General features: G+C 40.1%; 1 protein-coding gene across 1 annotated transcript in view; it reads right to left on the bottom strand.

Annotated features, from left to right (window-relative positions):
* LOC127545277 (mucin-16-like) overlaps positions 1-17,070 on the bottom strand; it is a 112,692-nt gene that overhangs the window by 48,034 nt on the left and 47,588 nt on the right. Inside the window, exons 40-56 of the mRNA XM_051972449.1 lie at positions 13,367-13,491; positions 13,202-13,269; positions 12,034-12,206; positions 10,839-10,889; positions 9,098-9,166; positions 8,469-8,534; positions 8,088-8,212; positions 7,911-7,978; positions 7,021-7,193; positions 6,374-6,409; positions 4,960-5,028; positions 4,500-4,565; positions 4,113-4,237; positions 3,950-4,017; positions 3,360-3,532; positions 1,384-1,419; positions 519-587 (exon numbers count right to left, since the gene is read on the bottom strand). Coding sequence (XP_051828409.1) covers positions 519-587; positions 1,384-1,419; positions 3,360-3,532; positions 3,950-4,017; positions 4,113-4,237; positions 4,500-4,565; positions 4,960-5,028; positions 6,374-6,409; positions 7,021-7,193; positions 7,911-7,978; positions 8,088-8,212; positions 8,469-8,534; positions 9,098-9,166; positions 10,839-10,889; positions 12,034-12,206; positions 13,202-13,269; positions 13,367-13,491 — 1,560 coding nt within the window. The remainder of the gene's footprint in view (positions 1-518; positions 588-1,383; positions 1,420-3,359; positions 3,533-3,949; positions 4,018-4,112; positions 4,238-4,499; positions 4,566-4,959; positions 5,029-6,373; positions 6,410-7,020; positions 7,194-7,910; positions 7,979-8,087; positions 8,213-8,468; positions 8,535-9,097; positions 9,167-10,838; positions 10,890-12,033; positions 12,207-13,201; positions 13,270-13,366; positions 13,492-17,070) is intronic.

The raw sequence follows: 17,070 nt of genomic DNA, 5'->3' as shown, positions 1-17,070 counted from the left end.
TAACAATAAAAAATAAATAACAAAATAAATAAATAAATAACCTAAAAAAATCTGAAGTCAGAAAATTGGAGTAAAAAGTTTAGCTTGCTTTAGCCACAGAATCCCTGGGTGAAAACTCACAATCCAGAATGAGAAGTATGTATGTATTTGATCCAATAGGGATCCAATCATTAGTATCTCTTAACAGGTCGAGAGCTTCCTGTCTTAACTTTAACTTATTAATGGAACATTTGGGCTTATTTTTGGTTCCCATAGTGATTTATCCAGTTAATTTTTAAATTTATAAAAACTTAAATCTAGTTAGGTCTTTGGGACATGAACTCTCACGTTAATACATTAAATCATATACCCTTTTCCCAAATGGCAAGTAATTATGTTTCCGAGTAAAGAGGATTTAGAATGTTTAGGTATGTTCCTCCTTCTTTCAGAGAGACCATTTTATCAGTTTCTGAGATTTTAAGTGTGCAGGGGAGAAGGGGAAGGGAATGGTGTGCTCTTTGGGGTATTAATGTTCTTACTTGTTGAGGTTCTAGGCCCTGCGGACCACAGGGTAGTCACAGGTGCTGATACACTTGTTGGCTGTTGAGCTGCAAAAAGGAGTATTATTATTCCCTGTTGTTCTCCATATAAAACCCTAGTGAAATTATGATCATAGCTCCATATGCAGGAAATAATAAATGTTTGATGGCTTAGTGAGTGTGATTAAGCAACATCCCTAGCAGCTACCAGAATACCCTGCCAATGAGAGTAGTAGAAATGACATTAAGAGCTACAAGAGGCTTGTTGCATGAGTCCCTCTCCAACTATTCTCAAAGGGTTGGGTTTCCCTGTGACTCACTCTTTTCTTTAATTGCCTAGAGATAGCTTGCTAAGTCATCATTCTCATGAAATCTTGGGCAGAGAACATGGGAATCCCAGACTGGGAAGTTGCTCTAAGATATAGAGGACCAGGAGGATCTAAAGGTCCATCTCTCCTATCTAGGACCTTTTATTAAGAGAATTTCAGAGATGCAATGGTCTTCATTTAATCCAGGAATGCCGTCAATAACATCTATGACAAATGGCCATTCAACATCTTTTTCCCCCAATACCCCAGTTTCAGTGAACTTGCCACCTCATGAGGCAATTACACTATTGGGATTTCTTTCTAATGCTGCCTAAGTGTGTTGCCAGGAAAGGGACTTCAATTAGTTCATGCTGTCACACTGGTGACAGCTAAGAGTTAAGAGGGAATAATTCTTTTTCTTTTTGGAAGGGAGTATCTTTGTATATGCAGTACCTGGCACATGTTAAGTGAGTAATAAATACTTGTTGACTAACTACCTGAGAATAAGACTTACAGACAACCAAGGATGCAAGGGATTTAAATGGTAGAATACTTACTGGAAGAATATTGAACTGATCTGTGTCCATTATAACCTAGGAAACAAAAGAGAGACAATGAAGGGAGAATATGATGGGAAGAGACTTAAGATACTCGGTGACAAAATGACTCATTTTGCTGTCTCCTGGCATCTGGCATCTCCCTGGTACCCTGATCCATGAGGAAGCAGATAACAGAATTCTCCTGTATCCACTCCATACCCCTGCCAATGTCTCTGATGTGAGACCCAGAGCTAGTCGTACAAACAACAAAAGCTTGCAAGCTGAATGAAAGTAAGAGGTACTTGAATGAGTCCAGCCTTGCTGTGTCCTGATTGTAGAAATAGCAAGTAAAGCTTCAGACTTCCTGTCCTGGCATATTTTCCATGACAACCCCTCAAATACTTGGAGGAAGAAGGATTTAAAGGTGATACAAGAAGCATCCTCCTTCCTCCAGGTTAAACATCCCCATTTTCCTCACCTGATATTTATATGTAATGAACTAAAAATCCTCCAATGATATTTACATGTAATGAACTAAAAATCCTCCATCATTTTCCTTCCATCCTTCTTCCTAACATATGCTCTTTGGTCCAGTGACCCTGGCTTGGCTGTTCTACAATCAAGCGACTCCATCTTCTGACTCTGATCATTTTCTCTAGTTGTCCCTCTTACTTGGAATGTTTTCCATCTTTACCTCTTAGCTTCCTTCAGGTCCTATCTTCTACAGGAAGCCTTTCTCAACCCCTAACTAATTCTAACACTTCTTTTAATTATTTCCTATTTATCTTGTATACACAAACATGTTTGTCTTTCTTATTAGATTATAAGATCCTTGAGGGCAAGTACTAGGTTTTTTTTTTAACCTTTCTTTGTGCCTCCAGAATTTAGCCCACCACCTGATATACAGCACATGCTTAATGAATGTTTATTGATTGACTGACTGACCCTTCTTTGGATGTTCTCTAGTTAATCTCTCTGTTTTAATTTGGTGGGTGAGAGTATTGGTCAACCAATGATCTCCATTGGATTGAATATTTACCTTAGATTTTGTTTAAGACTCTAAATTCATTTTCTGGGCTGCCAGTCATTCCGTTGATTTATGGAGATTTCAGTACATTAAAAAGTTCCAATTGTCTCATACAAGAACTGCTGCCTAGCCAAGTCTTTTCCACAAATAACCATTATCTTCTCAGTTTGCTCTATACAGGCCAAAAAGAAACGGCCAACTTCCTGCTTCCTGAACATGACATTCCTATGTTCCTGGGATGGACTATGCTCACCTTCATTTCTATGAACACCTAGCTCCTTTTAAGGCATGTCTCATGTGCCATTTTCTCCAAGAGATCTTTTCTGACTTAGTTGCTTCCCCCCTTCCATAACTTTGTGTCTATCCTAGATTTATTTGTGGACATAGTGTCTCCTTCCAATAAAATATAAGTATATTGATGCTAAGAAGGGCCTCAATTCTGTGTTTGTATCCCTAGGACTTAGCCAACCTCCAAGCACATAGATGTTTAACAAAATAGTGTTGACTGATTAATTAAGTTTAAATTTAATGTAAGTGAACTTAAAATCATTCCTTTTATGAATATCATGTTATATTTACCTTATTTTTTCATGTGCTAGTTTTTTAATAGGATCCTAATTCTATTTAATACCTTAACTATTTATCTCTTAAAGCTTTGTAACTTTTATATATTTGCTGCTCTGTCTCCCTACAAATTATTGCTAAAAATCACTGATTAGAACAGGACCAAAAATGTCTCTGTTTTTCTTTGTTTCTGTCACCAAGATATACTAACTTAAGGGAATCCCTAGGGAAATAACTTGTATGGATAGAATTTGTCTTGTATAGTTGGCGTAATAGGGGATAATTGAGAAATAATGATTCTCTGGGAAGTTAAGAGTGAATCAGAGGGGAAGGATAATATAGGAGGAAGTGGGACTGGGATGAAGATAGGAAAAAAGGCTGAGTTTCAGTTTAGACTTCTCACCATTGACATAGAGACTGTCCCTATCAAGGGAGTAGGGACCCAGCTGGGTGATGTTGTTTGTCTGGTTACTCAGCTCCCAGTAAACCCTCTCTCTGTCCAGGAAGGGGCTTGTTGGATCTCTTCGCTGTGTGCAAAGGGCATCCACTCCAGTTGCTGAACCACTCAACATTGGTCTAGAAAAGGACATGGTAACATAGAAACTTGTACTGAAAAGGATGACAGGAACCCCAGATACAAAGAGAAACTGAGTAGCCTGAGAAGATTGGGGGAAAGACTGGTGGGGATTCCAGGATGATTTGAGTTGTTTCCATTATTTCTTTGGTAAGAGTGTTGGTCAACCAATGATCTTGACTGGATTGAATATTACCCTAGAGAATTTCTTCTAGTTTACACTTAACAAGAGAAATGAATTTCCTGAGAATCTATGAATAAGGAGTATAATAAAGCAGATTAGGAATTTAAGACTAGAGAAAATAGAGCAAAAATGGAAAAGCTACCTTTGGTTGAAGTCCAACCCAAGCCTGGAGTGTATTCCTAGAGGAAGGCGGGAAATGCCCATAAATCCCAACTTGAAAGTTCTGTGCTCTTACCTCAGGCAAGTAACTTTGCATCCAGAGTAGAAGGATCCAATGCTGCTTCCCCTGAACAATGGACCAAGCTGACAAAAGAAGGAGAAATGAGTGAACACAGGGGCTGGAATGGAAGGAAAAGGAAATTGAGATGAAATTTAGAGTAGGAGTTAGAAAATCTCACCAGGCGTTGTAGGATTCTCTCTGTGGAATTGAATTTGCTGGAGCCTGGATGTGCCATTTCTGTTGTATAAGGTAGGTTTATGATTGTGAAGTTCAGGGTGAAAGTCTCTAGACTGAGGCTGGTGGCTGCAGGAGAAAAAGGCAGAGAAACTCTTCACCTCTGAACCTGAGGCAATCAGTCAGAATGCAGATACCCAACTACTCTATATAATTCCTTCCTAGAAGGAAAGCTCATAATCCTGGGCCCACTGAGGTTCCCAATAAGAAATCTTTATCCACTTCTCAACTTCTCTCCCTCCCCTTTGCTCTACCCCTCTCATTCCCTAATCTCATTCCCCCAAACAAGACTTTCCTGAAGAATGAATAATAGAAATAGGAAGTTTTGAACCTGTGACATTGGAGAATGGTGATGGAGCCAGAGATGTTGCTGAAGCAAATGAGGTTGTCACAGGGGCTGGGGAAGAATGTATTGATGAAATTACCAGGTAAATGTTTCAAGTAAGCTCTCCAAAATATGGGGCAACTGAGCTCTGCTTACTTAGCTTAGTTAGAGAACCACTGAGAGGGGAACTATAGTCATGAGTCTAAGAATGATATTCAGTCACCACAGAAAGAGACAGCAAGTAGAGTGAAGTGAAGAGCTAAAATCTAAGTTTGTTAGGTCAGAGCTTTTTACCTGGGTTGCCTTGGGTCACACTCTTTCGCATGCTCCCAGTTTCCCATTCCCTACTTGTTGGGTGATAAGTTTCTTAGAATGATGGTAACTTTGAAATGCATAATATGTTTCCCTTTTTTGAAAAAGCAGCTGTCACATAGAGAATAAGGATAATAACCTGCCATATTCTTACCTGTGGGACTATCAAGCTCAGTGGGTCTTAGGGGAATTTCAGTTGTGGATGCAGTGTCTGGCCCCAAAGCTGTGAAAAGGAATGATGTTAGAGACACATGGATTGAGATCATGGATAAACAAAGTGTAACTCCCTCTCTTCATAGTAGAGAGGACAAAATGCTATGTAAACAATCACACAGTTACTCTATCAGTAGTAGTTTGGCTTAACTAATTTTTTTTTTAACAAAAGAGATTTTAAAATGGAGGCAGCCATTGAATGGAGTATGGAGGCAGCCATTGAAAGGGAGAGCATTTGCAGAAATAATTATAATGTAAAAGCAGAAAAACATCAATAAATCAATTAAAAAGAGAGAGAGAAAGTCAGAGATCATGGTTACCCCTCATGAGAATCCAAAGAAACTAGAGGCATTCGGGCATTGGTTCAGTGTCTTGCACTTAGGAGATGTTTAACAAGTTTCCTCAATGACTGTCTGACTGACTATTGTCAAACACTTCTGGAAGCTGTCAGAATTCTCAGCTAGTGATTTGTCCCAGTAAGAGTCCCTGAGATGTTCTCTTAGCGACTGTATTAATATAGGAAGTAAGATCAAAGCCATAGAACAGCCTGTGAGCCTCCCCTCCTCTCTTCCCAGAGCTGAGGTTCATCTGCAAACTGGCAAGCATCTTTGCCCCCTATTGGGACAGTTGCCTATATAGGCAACCCATAAGCATTGATTAAACACCTACTGCTCTTCAGAATGGGGCTAGACACTATGCTAGGGACTGCAGAAACAAAAGCAAAGAAGGAGACAGTCTCTACTCTTAAGGAGCCAAGTCATTATCATCCAAACTCTGAGAGAGTAACTGGAATCCCCCAAATCTGAGACTGTGGTTCCAACCTGTGAAGGGTCATGTGATTCCAGAGCTCCATTTTCCCTAGTTTGGAACCTTTTTTTCTGATAGAAGCATAGAATTGCCAAATTTCAGCCTAGGGAAAGTTCTCAAAGGGTCACCTATAGCCTCTTAGACAGATGGTTGCCTAACAGGGTCATAGGACTGGAAAAGATCACAGAGGCCAAATCCAATTAAGTGACTTGCCAAGTCTTGTACGTATATTTAAGGCAGGGTTTAATTCAGACCTTTCTCACTCCAAATTCATTAGTCTATTCACAATTCATTAGTCTATTCTACATAGCTGCTTTTAAAACCCTGAAGACTTGCAGTGGTGTTGGATTCACCACTTCCTGGAGCAGTTCATCCTGCTTTGGGTTTTTGATACCTTTTGACATCCGAGTGGGATGAAAGGATGAAGTAAAGGTATTGACTGGTTGGCACTCACACCAGAGGCCAACTTCAGGCCTCAAGTGGGGGACAGAGTTCAGGGTGTGTAGATGGATGAAGACACAGGGGTATTTGAACGTCAGAACACTCACTAGTAGTATACTGCACAGCACTGTGTTCATTATAACCTGGAAAACAAAGAAAGGATAGTGATAGGAAGGTTCATGAACCCACAAGAGAAGGGAGGAAACAAGAAGCTCAGAGTAAGGGGTACAATGGAATTGAAGATTTAGTTTACTAAGCCTGGGCACCTGAGGAAATTGTTTCTTGAAGAAGGAAAAAAGAAAATTCTCATTCCCATTTCTCTACAGATAAAGACAAAAAAGTTTGCAATCTGGAGAGAGTCCTGGATTGGTAAGAGAAAAAAAAGATAATGACACCTAAATGATTCCATCAGGGTTCTCTCTACCCTGGACTATGGGGAAAAGAGGAGCAAACCATCGGGGTGGCTGTCTGTCCCCATATTCCAGGCAAGAAGGGAGTGTTCAGCAGCCAAGAGTAATACAAGTCTGTTGTTAAAAATGCTGAAAAGATCAAGAGCACAGTTCCATGATAGATCATCAAGTAACAGCAACAAAGGAAGCCTTAAGGAAGGGTCTCCCCACTTAAAAGTCATTATGGGAAGGCTCTGTCTTGGGCAGGGGGTTCAGGAAGAGATGAATGAGAAGGGCTCGGGGAGGTAAGGAAGACTCAAAAGAAAGAACGAAAGGAAGGGCTGAGCCTCAAAGGGGCAGCTCACCATCAAGATAGAGACTGTCCTTATCAAGTGAGTAAGGTCCCAGCCTGCTAATGCCAAAGGTCTGATTGATCATCTCTCGATAAACTTGCTCTCTGTCCAAGATGGGTCTGGTGGGATCTCTCCGATAGGTGCATAGCACATCTACTCCAGTCGCTGAGCCATTCTTCATAGGTCTGAGAAAGGAAATATTGGTAGTTACAAGAATCATACTGAGGAAGCTGAGAAGAATCCAAGTATAAGCACAGGCGCACAGGCATTTCCTCTGAGGAACTACTGACATTTCTGTGAGAAAGAACATTGAAAAATATTAGCTACATACAACTCCTCTCTCTCTCTCTCTCTCTCTCTCTCTCTCTCTCTCTCTCTCTCTCTCTCTCTCTCTCTCTCTCCCCCTCCTTCTCTCCCCTCCCCTCCCTCTCTGCCCCCTCTCTCTGTCTCTCTCTTTCTCTTTCTCTCTCCCCACCTCTCCCTTATCTTCTCTCCTCTTTCACTACTGAAGAGGAAATTACCTTCTCAAGGAGAATTTTAATATTAGGGGTTGAATTTGAGCTTATCTTCCTGTCTCTAAGGCCAGCTTTCTGTCTACTGTGCCAGATTGCCTCTAAGTATCTGTAAAATGCTCTCTTTACGTCAGAAATTTCTTTTGAAGCATGCTCTACAACAAGGGAGATCACTTTCCCGGGGGAGATCACTTTCCCGGGGAAGCCATGAACAAGAAGAACCATGACAAAGCTCTTAAGAGCTTGAAAATAGGGGGAAAGGAGCAAAAGGACAATGTACAAAACAGCTCACTTTGTTGTGAGCCCCACTCCCCGGAAACCCAGCCTGTGTCCCCCAAGGTCCCAGGGAGGTGTCTTCAAAATCTCAATTCTAAATCTCTGGCATCTCACCTCAGGGAAGTCAGGTGGCATCCAGAGTAGAAAGGGCCAATGCTGCTATTCCTGAACAAGGTGTCCAGCTGGTAATGAAAGGAAGTAATGAGTAAGTGTCAGGAAAACAGAAGGCTGAGCCAAGGAAACAAGGAGCTCAGACTTCTGAGGTCTGAGGCAGGAAGTGGGAAGACCCACCAGGTGCTTCAGGATTCTCTCAGTTGAGTTGAATTTGCTGGATCCAGGAAGTTGCATGTCTTCTGTGTAGAGCAGGTTGGTGATGGTGAAGTTTAGTGTGAAAGACTGTAAGCTTAGGCTGGCAGCTGTGGCCATGGGAAAGAGAGAAATACTTATGTTTAAGTCTCAGGCAGATCATACAGCACACCCATTAACACCTTATTTTTTATTGTTCTTTGCCCATCTCCCTTCTCCCAACCCCATTAATATTCTGGATCCACTGATGAATCCCATTAGGTAGCCTTGCATTTTCCAATTTCCCCTTTTCTCTTGTCCTGTAATCCCACAACAAAGCATAATGCAATTTCTAGGACGTGACCCAGAGATCCAATATCTTTGTACCTGTGGTGCTTGAGAAAGGTGATGGAGCTGGGGATGTGGCTGGAGGGGATGTGCTTAGCAAAGAAGCTGTTGGAAAAATTATTGTGAAGAAGGGTGATTAATAGCACAGTCATTTGAATGTTATAAGATGGGGAACTGACTGAAAGGAGATATGGAGGGCAAGTTTTCTATTGCCTTGGCTATTCTTAAAGTCAGAAGGAAAATCAGAAGCCATCTTGTCTGGTTTTCTATCTGAATAACCACCACTGAAACCCTAATTCACCAAATGGCCTTTCAGTCAATGCTTTTTGACCTCCAGGAGAGGGCAATCCAATACTTCCCAAGACAGCACATTGTACTTTGGACAGCTCTCACAATTAAAGAGATTTCTAAATTTTCTTTTTTTAAGTTCCATCCATTTTTCTGGGGCCAAACATTACAAATCTATCCCCTGTTCTATATGACAGCCCTTTATATATTTGAAGCCAGTTATCATGTCTTCCTTGAGTTCATTCAAGTTGGGCAACACCAGCTCCTTCACATAGTATAATGCTAGCTGTGCTTTTCTAAGTCAATATGCAGCCCACCAGGATCCACTTCTACTTGGGCTTGACACCACTGTCAGGAAACAGAATCATCCTCTTCCCTACCTGTGGAGCCTCCAGGTCCTGTGGATCCCAGGGGAAACCCACCTACTATTGTTGTGGTTGAACCTGGAGCTGGGGAAAAAAGGAACATGATCAGAGATTGACAATCGACCTTGAGTCTCTAACAGAGAGCCTTGGGGCAATTCCAGGTGTCTATGTATGAGTCAGGAGCCTTCACAAGGCAGGCACTCAATGTACAAGAACACCAGCTGAGGGGCCTGACCTATGATTGATAGAAGTATTCCATGAACCATCCTCCCGATACTTTATCCCATGGAGCTGAGATTCCAAGTCTCCTGTCAGTATTTCTGACCTCACCAAATCTTCCCTTAAGTGCAGATCTGACCGTATTCTCCTACTCAACAAACTCTAATGGTTCTCTATCATTTCTAAAATCAAATATAAGAAGATCTGAAGCAAGATGGGGCCTCAACGTCCATCTAGTTCAACCCCCTCATTTTGTTGAAAAAGAAACTAACCACAGAGTTCAAATGATCTACTTATTCAAATCGCACTGGAAGTAGATGTAAGAGATAAGATATTCCAACTCCAGAACCAACCTATATCCTTTTTTAAAAATTAAAGCTTTTTATTTACAAAACATATGCATGGGTAATTTTTCAACACTGACTATTGCAAACCTTCTGTTCCAAATTATCCTCTCTTTCCTCCATCCCCTCCCCTAGATGGCAGGTAGTCCAATACATGTTAAATGTCCAACTTACATCCTTAACAACCTAATCATGACTTACTTTATTCTACCCTCATGATACCAAACTCTCCTTCCCAATCTCTGTGATCTAGCCAAACTGACCTTCTCCCTGTTGATCACACAAAGTACTTTATCCCTCATCTCCATTCTTTTTCACTGGCCCTATACCATGCCTAGAATGCACTCCTCCTCATCTTAGTCTCATAGAATGTCTTTCTGCCTTTAAGACACAAATCAAGTATTATGCTCTACAGAAAACCCTTTCTAATTGCCCCCAAACTGCTATCACCCTCCTAAAAACCTCGAATTGATTTAAAAATTGATCCTACATATACATATATGTATATGTATATGTCTATACACATGTATACATAAATATATACATGTCATCCCCCCACAATAGATGTAAAGCCTTTTAGAGAAAAAAGATCTCTTCACTTTTTGACTCTGTACCCCACCCCCAGCATCTAGCACGATGGTTGATACATAGATGGAGCTTAATAAATGTTTGCTGAGTATTTTATTAATTGTGAAAATAGCAAAGTCATCACCACTCAGTGTCTAACAAAGGAAGTAGAACTATTGGACATAAGAGCATAATTCTAGGGCAAGAGGGACGGAAAAGATCTTGAGCCCCCTTTCCCTTAACTGGAGTCTTTTCTTCACAGAATCACCAAGTCATATAATATCAGAGCTGAAAAGATGCTCAGAGCACATCTAGTTGAAGAACACCCACACTTTATAATATCCCTGACAAGTGGTCATTTAGCTTCCATTTGTGGGCCTCCATCTTCCTCATTACTTCCCAAAGCCTACTAAATATATTTCTTATATTTTTTTTCTTAGAACTTCTTGGATTCTTTCTAAAAATCTGAATAGCTGCAGAGTAAAGGGCAAAGAGACTTGGGCAAAGGCCATGATCACTTCAAGCTATTATATTGGGACCAAAGTCCAAATATCAAGAGGGGAATGAGTTTCATGGCTCCCAGATGGCCCAGGATTAAAATGAGATTGAAGTGTCAACATACTTACCAACACTGGATAAGACTGGACTGGGTAAGACTGGACCACGTTCATTATAACCTGGAACCAAAAGGTGGACAAATGAGAGGAATGAAACCAAATGGCAGAAGAAAAAAAAAGGAATGCTCAGAATGAAAAAATAAATTTAAAAGGATCCAATCTACTGCACCTGATCATTTGAGACACCATTTCTTATCGGAAAGCCCTAATTCTCTGGCATGAAGTAAGAATAGGAAGCTCTGCAGTATGACAGAGACACTAAGTGTCTGAAATAATGGAAAATAGAGTTCAAGCTACTCTCCCCACTTTCCTGGCTTAATGAGGAGCTTAGGATCATAAATATAGAGCTGGAAGATACCTCAGAGATTGTCTAATGCACCCTTTCCTTCTCCAGATGAGGAAACTTGATTTGATCAATGATTTGTCATTAGGTAATTATCATTATTATGAGGATTTTGCTCAGGGTCACTTGGCTAGTAAGTGTCTAAAGCAAGATTTGAACAAGATCTTGTTGGCTCCAAGACCAGTCCCCAAATCACTAAGAAAAGCCAGCTTCGGGTTATAGGAGTCATAGAGGCATAAGTAGCAGGGCCAGAATCTGAATCCAGATCCCCTGACTCCATATCCAGTACATTCCCACTGTATTATACAGTCTTTCACAGTGATTTTTTGGCTGGTGCATAATTACTATTAGCCAGTAGTTCAATTAGACCTCCAGGATATCTTCCCAGAAATTGTCACCTACTTATGTTTTCCCTATTCTATACTTACGTGGAATTTTACATGCATTCCCATTAAATTTTACCTTGTTAAATATGTCACATTATCTCAACTTTCTGGATTCTGGTTCCTCCCAACATATTTTTTCTCTCCTAGTCTCATGGCATCTATAATTACCTGCCAGCTATGCTTCTTTCCCAAGGCATTAATAAAAATGTCAGAGAGCATAGAACCAAGGACAGAGCTCTATAGTGGCTATCAGGTGGGAACAAAGCAAAAAGCTTTGAGAAAATGGCTCCTTAAGGGAATAGATATGGGCTAGAATCTGTCTGTCTACCTTCTGAAGTTCTGTATGTGATTAAAGCCTTATTTCTAATAGGAAAGTCAGAAGAAAACACTAATTTTCAGATTAAAACTTATGAGGAAGGAAAGAAACAAAGGCAGGTATAAGAGGTACGCGCCTTCTCTCCATTAGACTGCTTACCATTGAGATAGAGACTGTCCTTATCCAGGGAGTAGGGGCCCAATTTCCGGATGCCACGAGTTTGGTCGCTCAGCTCATGGAAAACCTGCTTGGCATCCAAACCAGTGCTGCTGGGAAACTGGCGATAGGTGCAGACAGCATCCACACCTGTCTGTGATCCTTTCTTTACAGACCTAGGAAGGAAGACACTATTGATAAATCTGGAAATATGGAAAACAATATAATTCAATATTTTTAAAGTAAGAAAAGCAGTACAATGCAAAGTGCTTGCTTAAAGCAACTTTTAAAAATTATTATTATAGCTTTTTATTTACAAAACATATGCATGGGTAATTTTTTAACACTGACCCTTGCAAAACCTTCTCTTCCAACTTTTCCCTCCTTCCCCCCACCTCCTCCCCTAGATGGCAGGTTGTCCATTACATGTTAAATATATTAAAGTATATGTTAAATACAATATATGTATACATATTTATACAGTTTCTTTAAAGCAACTTTTTAAAAAAGATGGTTGTGAATATTATCTTCTCTATCTTATAGATGAACAAAGATAAGGAGTCAAAGTTACTTGTCCAAGTTCACAAAGTTCATATATTTTTAGGCTGGAATCTGAACTCAGCTTTTTTGACTCCGATGCTATTGGAGACAAAAGAACAAAGTAAGTATTCAAGGCATAGCCAAAATTTTGCTCAGATTACAATGGAGTGACTCCTTTGCTTTTCCCCAAAAGACTGTAAGCATCTTGAGGACAAGGTCTGCTTTGAGATGGCAGAGGTTGTTTCTGTTTTGCTTATTTATTCCAGCACCTGACGTTGTGGCCATAATATAGTTAGTGCTAAAAAGAAATGCTGGTGAATGAAAAGATGGGTGGATGGAGGGATGGATGAATAGATGGATGAATAAGATGGATGGAATAGATGGATGGACACTTGGATGGATGAATGATAATAATAGAACTGGGTCTAGATAGAAATTGCAAACAAACCTTTCCCTGGAGGGCTGGGGGAGAAGGGAGAAAGGCTATATTTAAACGTGGACATTGCAAAACTAGAGGGAACAGAATTTGTGAGCCAATGTGTAGAGAAGAAATCTTTGTTTGGAATCTGTCTCAAACCCCGAGCATCTTCCCAGGGAAGTTATCCACAAGTCCCAAGTTTAGCAGCCTCACCTCAGTTCAGTCACTTTGCATCCAGAGTACAGGGAACCAATGCTGCTGTTTTTGAACAAGGGGCCAAGCTGGTGGGGGAAAAAAGGAAAAAAACAAAAGTATGTCAGGGGGGTGATCCGGATATGAGGGCAGACGGCAAAAAGAGCTGGAGGTGGGCAATCTCACCAGATGCTGCATAACAGTGTCTGTAATGTTGAATTTGACTGAGTTCTGGTGTCCCATGTCTGCTGAATAGCGGAGGTTGGTGATGGTGAAGTTCAGTGTGAAAGGCTTCAGGCTGGGTTCTATGGCTACAGGAAGGGAGGGAAAAAGATGTCCAGATTTCCAATTGAGCCAACACTTGTCTACTGCCTCTTATGTACAGAGTGGAGGAGCAGCAAGCTGTACTGGGTCAAGGACTGAACTTGGAGTCAGGAAGACTTGATTTTATCTCTGACATGTACTAGTTTGGGAACCATTCTGATCTCCAGGCAAATATTGAAAACTAATTTATAGATAAGATACAACCTACCATCTCTGACATATTAATGTAGACTGTGGCAAACATTGGGGTAAATACAAAGTTTAGATAAGATGTGGTCATTGCCCTCATAGAGTTTAAAATAGTAATATAATAATAATCATTTTAGATACCTTTTGTATAGTATTTTAAGGTACAATGGACAGAGCACCAGCCTTAGAGCCTGGAAGACCTCAATTCCAATCTAGATTCAAACACTAATTTGCTGTGTGATCCTAGGCAAGTTACTTGCTTGCCTCAATTAACTTAGCTGTAATATGGGGACAGTTATAGTACCCTACCTTCCAGAATTGTCAGGATGATCAAAAGGAGGTTAATTGTAAATCCCTTAGCACAGTGCCTGAACATTGTAAGTAAATAGTTTAGAAATGCTATGCAAAGTATAATAGTCCCCATGTGGAGCATTATGCTCAATATTGGTCAGAAAGATTTGAGAATAAATCAGAAGGAATTGAGAGAAGAGCCCCTGAATAGTGAAAGACTTTTTACATCCACTCCATATTGGTTTAAAGGACTGGGGATATTTAGCTATAGAAGCGGAGACTTGGAGTAGGATCAAAATCTAGCCCTTTTCCTGTACTTGAAAGGCTATCACTGAAAAGTGAGATTGGATTCATTCTAGAACAGGAGTAGGAGCAATGAGTAAAAGTTATAGAGGTAAATTTTAAGCTTAATGTGTGGGAGCCACCTTTCTGCCAGCGAAAGTGATCCCCAACTGGAAGGAACTGCCTCCAAAAGCAATGGATTCTCACTCATGAGGCCTGTGAGCAGAAGCTGGGGATAACTTAGGTAACAGGTTCTATAAGAGCTGACAATCGAAAGCCAGGTCTTCTGAATGCTGATTCCAATGCATCACATTATTTAGATGGATGAAGACATGGTTACCCCTGAATTGATGGAGCTTACAGTCACTCAGAGAGCCAAGACTCACACATATACTTCAATACTTCCAGGAGAGATGATAACAACGAGCATTCACCAAGACATATCCATACATTATCAGCACTAGGTCTTCATGTATTCGTGTAGATAAAAGTTATTAATGCCTATGATGATGCTATGGATTTGATTCATAAAGAGATTGAAATTGCTTTGTAGCCATGGCCTAGGCTTCCAAAGAACTGTAACCACTATCCTGCACCAAAGAAGTCACTAAGTAGCTACAATCAACTGAAGAAGCAGAAAAAAGCATTATATAGGAAATAGCTCATGAGCTTTGCTGTGAAAAGATGCTTTACACCCCCCACACACACCCAAAGTACCTTGAATACGAGTATAGCTTTAAGGTTGCTATGTTTGAATGAGTCATGTTCTAGAGCAGGTGGGTTTTATTTGTTCTGAAGTATATATACCATGGTAAAAATCAAGATTTAGAGAAGATGAGTGTATTAATATTATGTGATGACTGAGTTGTACTCTGGATCAAATAGAAGTCATCTGGATTGCTTCTGGGGAATTATAAAATACTTTTTAATGATCCCAAACTATTCCACGATGCAAAAGTCTATTGCCTTACAAGAGTGATGCTATGATGGAACAATACAATTTTTGTAGATACATGACAATGGGGAGATATATGGTGGAGATAATTAGGCTGCAGCATGTTGCCCATGATGACTCACCCACAAGATGTGGCAGTAAGTATATCATCCAAGACGTGTATGATTGTCTGAGATTGACGTGTATGTTAGTCACATAGCAAGAGAGTGTGATGGCAGATGAATAATTTTGGTGCTGCATTTCAGCCCACAGAGTGTTAAAAGATCTAAGAAGAGCCTCCAGTGCATTGAATAGATCTTCTATGGAATATATAGATGATTATCCAGGTTAAGAAATCATCGATAAGTAGAGATCTGCTGTTCTGGAAGGAGTATTTACATTTGTAATTCAAGTGACCAAAAATAATATATTTGACTATGAAGATGACATTTTATCTTTGAGCAGGCAAGTGTCAAGGAGAAAATATACCAGCATTAGAAAGACTGAAAAGGATGCTTCTTTTATGCATATGAGTTTCCTCATTAGTGAAGTACATTGTGCAAAAACTTCCAACTTTTCTGATTTGAGTCACTCAGAAATAAATTATGCCCTAAAGTCACTAAAAAAAGCAGCATAGTTCTAGATATTTTTTCTTCATCATTAAGCTGAAAATTGTGAATCAATACTTTCTTCCTCTGTGCCTATGCACTGGGGGTTGAAGAAAGCATCCACATGCCTCGAGTTCCATCTTTCACCTCTGCTTTTTATATCCCTTATTTTCAGGGCTCAGCCACCTTCAGTTGGAGGTCTTTCTTGCTCTCTCCAATGACTAATGCCTTCCCCTCATAGGTTACCTTTGATAACTCTGAATATATTTTTATGTAAGTTCGTGTAAATGTCTTTGTCCTACGATCAGGTGAGCTTCTTGAGGGTGGGAATTGTTTTTCACTTTTTCTTTGTATTTCCATCATTTAAAATAGTGGCTGGAGTAGTGATTTAAAAATGCTTGTAAGAATTGATTTGAGTATATGTGAAATGGGTTGGAGCGGGGGAGAAAGCCTAGAGATAGAAAAACCAGTTTGGAAATTGATGCAGCAATCCATGAGAATTGAGACCACAGTAAGATGCTATTGGCAATGAAGAAGGGATGTGTCTTGCATCTAACTCTTCAGAACAATCCATGCGACTAACTGGATAAAGGGGAAATAGGGGGAGGAATTAGAGATGACTTCCAGGATGGGAGCCCAGGTGAAGGGAATCTTCAGTACAAAGAGAAACTTAAAGCTCTATTTTGGAAGAGCATTTTAAAAGTGTATATAGTTAGATTAGTAAAGGGCCAAGGAATAGACCTTGGGGAATATTACAAATAAGAACGATAATGATAAAAACAACCAACACCAATGTTCTATGACAAGAATACAAAGCCCTTCCTTATAACAACCTGGAGACATAATAAGCATTATGACTCCTATTTGACAGGTAAAGAAACTGAGGCTTAGAGAGTTTAAGTGATTTGTGAGAGATCACAAAGCTAATAAAGGTTGTGATTTGGATTTCAAACAAAATCTCCTGACTCTAGGTTCAGGATTCTCTTTAAATTATATCCTACTATCTCAGTGGAACCCACTGGAGCACAATATCATGGGAGTATTTTTAGATGCACATTAGAGTCTTTCTGGGACATTGAAGACAAGGTCCCTATTCGACTACTCAGTGATTGAGTTGTAGTTTTTTGGAGTCAACTCAATCCTAAATCCAAAGAAAACTGAGACCAGAGCTAAATCTTATGGGGCTGGGAGAATGGGACTGCTAAAGACAGACAGGAAAGTTTGAACATGCTTTATCAACACTTCCATTCCAACTCTTCCTT

The sequence above is a fragment of the Antechinus flavipes genome, chromosome 1, assembly GCF_016432865.1.
Source record: "Antechinus flavipes isolate AdamAnt ecotype Samford, QLD, Australia chromosome 1, AdamAnt_v2, whole genome shotgun sequence".
Taxonomy (NCBI): domain Eukaryota; kingdom Metazoa; phylum Chordata; class Mammalia; order Dasyuromorphia; family Dasyuridae; genus Antechinus; species Antechinus flavipes.
This window is presented reverse-complemented; position numbering and strand designations above follow the sequence as displayed.